Source organism: Pongo pygmaeus, chromosome 15 (assembly GCF_028885625.2).
Source record: "Pongo pygmaeus isolate AG05252 chromosome 15, NHGRI_mPonPyg2-v2.0_pri, whole genome shotgun sequence".
Taxonomy (NCBI): domain Eukaryota; kingdom Metazoa; phylum Chordata; class Mammalia; order Primates; family Hominidae; genus Pongo; species Pongo pygmaeus.
In genome coordinates, this window is record NC_072388.2 from 18,542,627 (window position 1) to 18,551,381 (window position 8,755).

The following is an 8,755-nucleotide window of genomic DNA, read 5'->3' on the forward strand; positions in this document are numbered from 1 at the left end:
AAGATGTTTAATAGGCTAGGTCCCTCTGTGTTTGGTGGGTAGACTGACGCTATGATCTGCACACAATTGAGCACTCTGGGATCCTGATGGAAGACCATGCTTAGATATTGGGTCATCTCAAGTAACATGGCAGTTTCTGAAAAAGTGCCCCCTCTCCCACCACAGACTATTTAGCTGGTGGGCATGTGAACGACAAAAACCATAGGAAAAAAGATAATGGCTTCTTTGGGACCCACAACAGAGATTAATTCCTTATTAGAAAAGCATTGTTCAGTATTTTTATTAGAAAAGCATTGTTCAGTATTCTTTCCCTTCTGCTGTTCCCATGTTACACATCCCAAGAGAGACCTCATACCTGGAAAGCCTCCATCCCACAGCTGAGCTGGATTCTTATATCCAGTCAACTGGAGCAGCTGCAATTGCAGCATTAAGGAAAAACTCATGTGTGCACAGTGTAGCAAGACCCTAACCATTACTGATTCTTTCAAACCACTGGTTCTCAACCACGTCACCAGATCCAACCTTTCCTAGCAAACGTGTTGTTTCCCTTTTACTATCCTGAAGTGTAATTCATAGGTAACATAACACATTTACACACATAAACCCAGGTGATCTATTCTCAGTCTGAGCACTCAAACTATTGCTGTAACAAATATCTTCTTTCACTCCTGCATTATGTTTTTCCTCTTTACTGTGTCTTTACTATCAACAAACAAGCTATTATTTCCCCCATCTTAAAAACAAACAAAACAAAGAAAAATCTTCTCTTGACACTGTCGTCTAGTCTCATGTCTTTAGATACATAACCATATGCCTTTATGTCTCTTTATGTCTCAAATTTATATTTCCAGACTAGACTCTTCTGAACTCCAGATTGCTATATCCACTATGTCCAACTACCACTTGACATTTCCACTTGCAGTTTTTTTTTTCTTTTCTTTTCTTTTTTTTTGAGATGGAGTGGAGTTTTGCTTTTCTTGCCCAGACTGGAGTGCAATGGTACAGTCTCGGCTCACTGCAACCTCCACCTCCCTGGTTCAAGCGATTCTCCTGTCTCAGCCTCCAAGTAGCTGGGATTACAGGCGCCCTCCACCAAGCCAGCTAATTTTTGTATTTTTAGTACAGATGGGGTTTCACCATGTTGGCCAGGCTGGTCTTGAACTCCTGACCTCAGGTGATCTACCTTCCTCGGCCTCCCAAAGTGTTGGGATTACAGGCCTGAGCCACCATGCCCGGCCAACTTGTAGTTTCAATAGGCATGTTGAACTTAACGTCAACATGGGGTTGAGTTGAGTGGAGGAAGATTGCAAAGATACACACCAACATGTAAATAACAGTAGGATGAGGGTCTTGTGTGTGTATTTGTGTGTTTCTATATACTATTATGTAAAACTTCTATAATGAGCATTAACACTTTGAAAAACTTTTTATTTTGAAATGATTATAGATTCACAGAAAGTTGCAAAGATGGTACAAAGAGTCCCCATGTACCTGACAACAGTTTTCCCCAGTGGTTATATCTCACTTAAAGAGTACAATATCAAAACCAGGAAATAAACATTAGTGTGATGTGTGTTTGTGCGTGTGTGTGTGTGTGTGTGTGTGTGTAATTACAAGTCATTTTATTATGTATTTATTCCTGTAACCACCACTGCAATCAAGATACAGAACTATTCCATCACCACAAAGATCTCCCTGGTGATAACTCTTTGTAGTCACGCATATACCCCTATCCCAATGATCCTTGACCCTGCAACTATGAATCTGTTCTCCATGTTATGTAAATGGAATCATACAGTACATGGCTACTTGATGATACATTTTTTTCACTTAGCATAATGCCTTCGAGATGTATCTAATTTATTGTGTGTATCAATAGTTTATTCCTTTTTACTGCTGATTCGTATTCCATGGTACATGTACCATGGTTTGCTTAATGCGTCACCCATTGAAGAACATTTGGATGGTTTCCAGGTTTTGAATATTATGAAGAAAACTGCTATTTTATTTCTGTACAAGTTTTTATGTGAACATATGTTTTCATTTCTCTGGGTTAAATGCCAAGGAGTGCAATTGCTGGGTTGTATGGTAAGCATATACAGTTAGACAGAAGGAATAAGTTACAGTGTCCAATAGCACAGCAGGATGACCATAGTTGTCAATAATTTATTGTATATTTCAAAATGATTAGAAGATTTGAAATGTTCTCAACACAAAGACATGATAAATGCTTGAGGTAATGGATATCCCAATTACTCTGATTTGATTATCGAACATTGTATGAATGTATCAAAACCCCACAAATATGTACAACTGTTATGTATCAGTAAAAAAAGGAATCTGACAAACTATTTTACAGAGTGGCCATAACATTTTATATTTTCACCATTAATGTATGCATGTACCCGGTTTCTATGCCTCCTTGCCAGCAGTTGGTATTTGCGCTATTTATTCTTTCAGCCATTCTGATAGATATGCAGTGACATCTCGTCACTCCAGATCTCTGAAGTTCTCTCTGCAATTCTGTCCTCTCTGGTACTGTGCTCTGTGAACTCCAGTTGCCTTGGCTTCCTTGGACCCCCCAATTTTATCTCCTCAGCTCAGGAAGACTGGCAGACTCTGCCTGGGTCTCCTTCTCTGTGCCACAGCCTGAAAACTCTTTCTAGGAAATAAGCTGGGAGAATTGTAGGGTTCAGTTTTAACATCAATCTTTTCTACCTCTATCTCTTTACACCTATCTATCTGTCTATCTATCTACCTATCATTTATCCACCATCTATTTATTTGTCATAAATTTTTCTTAACTACAAGCCAGAGATTTTAGTATCAGAACTGCTATTAGTTATCTGTAGCATTTGGGACATTAACTTACTTGAGCCACTTCTTTGTTTGTGAAATGAGGGTCATCTTATATCAGCCTTCTCATAATTCCTTCTGTGAGATTCCAGGATACTGGTTGACTCTTCTAGAAGATACAGTGAGCATTGTTGGTAGCTACGGTCCTTAGTATGTGCTATTTCTAAACAGGAAAATGATATTGATTGGGTGGGTAATGAGCATGTGTTGGTAATTGCTATGTAAGAGCAATAACAACAACAACTAATACATTTAGCCTTTTACATGCAGTGTCTTATATAATATTTACAACAGCCCTATGAAGTAAGTGCTACTATTATCCAAATTTATTCATTTTTTATTTAAAAAAAATTTTTAGTATTATAAACCATTTTATGTCCAAGAACGATTCAAATTTAGAAGATGAGAAAACTGTAGCCTAGAAAAAGAAATAAAAATGAAAATTAAAAACCTGTCCAGTCTAAAGGTTATACTTATACAGACTTAGGTTCTTTCTTTATATTTAATTAAAGGTTAATTTCAAATGATCTTTAGTAGTAACAAAACTCTTTAGTTATAAAGAAGCAGGTGATGCATGGTTGTTGAATACATTACCCCTGCTGACCTTAGACTGCTACTGGGCTCAGCAGATAATTATTGATTTTCTCTTCACTTTGCAAATAGACCTCACCAGAATAAATGGGCAGAATAGACACCGAAGAGGGATAGCACAAGCAAATGTGAGGGTGAAATGCAGTCAGTGCCTTGCAAAAGTAAGTGCTTAATACTGGTGGTTGGTGTCATTGCTCTTATTGCAAATTATAAACACCAGCACCGCAAAAAGTCAGCCCAGTAGACTTTGTAAATCACAGAAGTGGCTCCTAGACCACCATTTGAAAACTTCTGCCTGAAGGACTAAGGAAAACATCTTCTTTTATTTTTATTTCATTTTTTTATACCACAGTTTAGGAAAACATCTTCTTAAAAGATCGTGTTTATGTCTACAGAGGATTTTTATAGTGCCTTAACAGTCTCCAGAGTGATTTTAAAAATATTATCTCATAATGTCAATTTCAGCTAAAGAAGTGAACCTTAGGATCAACGTTGTAACCCGTAACCCGCCTGGTTTTACTCACCCAGACTATAGGGACTGATAATCAAAGTGCTGCTTAGGATAGTCTCCTATCTAGGGCTAAATGATCAGATTTGCAAAATCTAGATATTCTTATGGGAATGTGGTTATTGGCTGGGGGAATGGAAAGAGGGAGTAGAGAGTGGAAAACTGGATAAAGTTATAGGTAAAGATATGTGAAAACTCATGATTGTCTCAAATACTCTAAATCTTGTCATAATACACTTGTAAAGTGTGAAAAGCAAAATAATCATGTTGGAGAGATGGCCAGATAAAGGCCAAAGATCTTGACACTGCAGAAATTATAGGAGAGGATTAAAGGAAGTACATGTGGCAAATATAAGAAAAGACTAAACTTGAAATTCATGCACAAGGTCAGGCTGCATAAACCACAGGATAGTGGGTGTAACTCAGGAGTGGAACAATTGATCCATGAAACAAAACTGTCTGCAGTTTCCCAGGCTGGAGACATTTCCTGTCTTGGATGTCTGGATCTGTGTCAGTGCCCAAATAGCCTCACTTCAAAGTGTTTGTGGGAACAGAAAGAATTGGCTGAGTGTGTTTGTCCAGTGCTAGGCGGAGGAAGTGAAAGGGGGAGTGGGTTTAGGAAGTAAGTATGTGTTTAAGAGCACGTGGACCACCAGAAGATAACCATTTTTCTTCAGACTAGCAGCCAGGGCACTGCTCACAGAGAAGGAAACCCTGGGAGGTAAGAACTTGGGGAGCGAGAGAACACAAGAATCTCTGCAGCTGCTTATGTATGTAGGTAAGTCACAGAGGTGTTGGGTGCCCAAGGAACAACATGGAAGTCCTCTCTCTTTTTTAAAATAAAAAATTTTTTTTAAAATTTTCAACTTTACAAAAAAAATGCGATAATAATTCAGGGAACTCATGAATATTCTTTATCCCGATACATTATTTTTTTAAACTTCCGTTATTTATTTATTTAGGGAGAGATTCTTACTACGGTTGCCCAGGCTGGGCTGTAACAGTTGGATCATGGCTCACTGCAGCCTCAACTTCCTGGGCTCAAACCATCCTCCCACCTCAGCCTGCCGGGTAGCTGGGACTGAAGACACACGCCACCATGCCAGGCTAATTTTTTTGTATTTTTTGTAGATACGGGGTTTCACCATGTTGCCCAGGCTGGTCTCAAACTCCGGGACTCAAGTGCTCCGCCTGCCTCGGTCTCCCAAAGTACTGGAATTGCAGGCATGAGCCACTGCGCCCAGGCTCCCCTATTTATTTTTTATCATTTTCTTTCTCTCTCTCTAAACACACACGTATACATATCCATATATCTATATTCCGAAGCATCTGAGAGTATATTGCATACGTTGTGCTCTTTTCCTCCTTAATATTTCAGTGTGCATCTCCTAAGAAGAAGGATATTTTCTTAAATAATCACGGTACAGTTTTACATTCAGTATATCGAACACATATATACAGTGATTCTCCCTACCCAAAGTTTCAGTTACCCATGGTCAACTACAATCTGAAAATATTAAATGGCAAATTCTAGAAATAAACAATTCATAATTTAATGTTGCATGCTGTTCTGAGTAATGTGATGAAATCTCTCACTGTCTCACGCCATCCTACCTGGGATGTGAATCATCCCTTTGTCCAGCATATCCGTGTTGTAGACACCACCCACCCATTAGCTACTTAGTAGCCGTTATCAGATGCACCGTCACAGTATCTCAGTGCTTGTGTTCACATAACCCTTATTTTACATAATAATAGTCCCAAAGTGCAAGAATGATGATGCTGGCAATTCAGATATGTCAAAAAGAACCCGTAAAGTGCTCCCTTTGGGTGAAAAGGTGAAAGTTTCTCAACTTAATAAGGAAAGGGGGGGAAAACAAATATGCTGCAATTGGTAAAATCTACGGTAAGAAAGAATCTTTTATCTGCAAATTTTGAACAGTATATTGTTATAATTATTCTATTTTATTAGTTGTTGTTAATATACATTACTAATTTATAAATTAAACTTATGTAGATATGTACGTATAGGAAGAGAACAGTGCATATAGGGCTTTAGACATTCACTGGGGTCTTGGAACATATTCCCTGTGGATAAGGGGGATTGCCATAATACTCTTATCTACTACAGTGATCATAATTTTATCAATTGCCTCAATAATGTTCTTCATAGCAATTTTTTTTCTGGCAGGGAATGTGTCTCTTTGTTAAGGGGATGAGACTGGCCCAGCAAGACAAAGATGCACGCTCAGCTCTCCTTAGGATCTTCTTTTTTTGAGACAGAATCTCACTCCATCACACAGGCTGTAGTGCAGTGGCACCATCTTGGTCTTCTCCTGGGTTCAAGCAATTCTCGTGTCTCAGCCTCCCCAATGGCTGGGACTACAGGTGTGTGGCACCATGCCGGCTAATTTTTGTATTTTTAGTAGAGATGGGGTTTCACCATGTTGGCCAGGCTGGTCTTGAACTCCTACCTCAGGTGATCCACCTGCCTTGGCCTCCCAAAGCGCTGGGATTACAGGCATAAGCCACCAAGCCTGGTCTCTTTAGAATCTTTATGAGTAGGGGAACCCCCAGCAGGTCAATTGTTTGATTTCTTTGGTTTCATTCTTATTTCATTTCTTCCCTGAGAGTATAAACCTAATCAGCAAGACTACCCAGGTGTTAAGAGATCTTTAATAGTAGAAGGAATCTGGCTTAACAAGATGTAGCTTTAGCAGGGGCCTGAGATGTAAAATTGGACATCTTCCCTCCAGCCTCAGCTTAGGAGTAAGAATGGACTGTGGTACTTTTCCTATTCCTTTTTATCTTTTGTGGGGAAAGTGGGTAGCAAGAAGAGTAATAGATACTTGAATGAGCAAAAGCAAATTTGGGTTAAAAATAAAGAGATGGTCTTCTGTGATAAATCTAGTCCTATATGGAGAATAAGGCTTTCTACAAGAATTTTCCTAAAGGAGAGTGTGACACTGTACATGCTTGTCTTCTCAATCATTCTCTGGTTATTTGGAACAAATTTCTGTTTAAGAATCAATTGATGTCAGGGACACGGTGGCTCACACTTGTAATCCCAGCACTTTGGCCAAAGTGGGATGATTAATTGACCGCAGGAGTTTGAGACCAGCCTGTGCAACATAGCAAGACTCGTCTCAAAACAAAAACAAAAACAAAAACAAAACAGCTGGGCATGGTAGTGTGTGCCTGTGATCCCAGCTACTTGGGAGGCTGAAGCAGGAGGATCACTTGACCCTGGGAGATTGAGGCTTCAGTGAGCTATGATGGTGTCACTGTACTCCAGTCTGGGTGACAGAGCAAGACCCTGTCTCAAAAGGAAAAAAAAAAAAAAAGAATCAATTGATGTCAACTTTCCTCACTGATTTCCCATAAGTAAATTACCTCAGAACTGCTTCCTCTGGTCATCTTCCTACTCTTCAAGAGAAGGAACATGAGGAAACTTCCACATTTTATTACACAGCAACAGGGAATGTGGTGGGGAGAAACAAGAGAAATGGGAATGGAAAGAGAAATCACTGCCTTGAAGAGGGTAGAGTAATGTGGAGAAGAGAGAGGAGACCCCAAATACAATGCTGTAGGGCTTAGGGAGACTACAGTCTCTACTAGAGCCAATTTTGATCTCAAAGTCACGTTCTTCCATTTCCCGCTTCCTCTTCAGGCAAAATGAAGCTGAATCTGGTGCAGATCTTTTTCATGTTGCTGATGCTGCTGCTGGGCCTGGGGATGGGCCTGGGGTTGGGGCTTCATATGGCTGCAGCAGTCTTGGAGGAGAGTGATCAACCGCTCAATGAATTTTGGTCCAGTGACTCACAGGACAAAGCTGAGGCCACTGAGGAGGGAGAGGGCACCCAAACCACAGAAACGCTGGTGCTTAGCAACAAAGAAGTGGTGCAACCTGGCTGGCCAGAAGATCCCATCCTCGGTGAAGATGAGGTTGGAGGAAACAAGATGCCCAGAGCCTCAGCTCTCTTTCAGAGCAACAAAGACTATCTTAGGCTTGACCAGACAGATAGAGAATGCAATGATATGATGGCACACAAGATGAAGGAGCCCAATCAGAGTTGCATAGCCCAGTACGCATTCATCCATGAGGATCTAAACACAGTCAAAGCTGTCTGTAACAGTCCTGTCATTGCCTGTGAGCTCAAGGGGGGAAAATGTCACAAAAGCTCCAGACCTTTTGATTTGACATTGTGCGAGCTGTCCAAACCAGACCAGGTCACTCCTAACTGCAATTACCTAACTTCTGTTATAAAAAAGCACATTATTATAACCTGTAATGACGTGAAGCGCCAGTTACCAACTGGACAATGAAGCAACTCATCGTCTTTTTTCTCTTCACCTTCTCCTGTTCCTCATTTTTTACTTCTTCTTTCTCATGTAGTTCTCCTGATCTTAGGTATTATGCAGATGTAATTCTTCCTTGCCTTATGGGTCACCCAACTTGCATTTTTTTCCTAGGATTAGAGATGGTACAATAAGGTGATGATGCCTAGTTTCTCTAAGCTCTCTGTCTCTCCTTTCCCTTACCCTGGAAAGGAGTAAGTGAAGAGCTGCTGTAGTCCCTACTGTAGTCCTGGCCATCCATTTGTTTCCTGCTCTGCTCTGAGTTTGTCTCTGGATGTGGACTGGAAGAGTTTAGTGTATCCTTTACCCATGTTCTTCCCTGCTGCCCACCCTGAGCCTCTACAACAATCATGTAAGACTCTTGGGTTTTGCACAACTGCACTTCTGTATTGTGGATGCAGTTAAAGTGATTCTATCTGTAACGGCTTCTGGAGGACCACG

At 40.3% G+C, this 8,755-nt stretch overlaps 1 protein-coding gene across 1 annotated transcript; it reads left to right on the plus strand.

The window, feature by feature from the left end:
* The first annotated feature begins 4,569 nt into the window (after nucleotides 1-4,569).
* Nucleotides 4,570-8,281, plus strand: RNASE10 (ribonuclease A family member 10 (inactive)). The gene is made up of 2 exons (XM_063651291.1): nucleotides 4,570-4,733; nucleotides 7,626-8,281. The coding sequence occupies exons 1-2, from the start codon at nucleotides 4,724-4,726 to the stop codon at nucleotides 8,279-8,281; spliced, it is 666 nt and encodes a 221-aa protein (XP_063507361.1). The 5' UTR covers nucleotides 4,570-4,723.
* The last annotated feature ends 474 nt before the right edge of the window (nucleotides 8,282-8,755 follow it).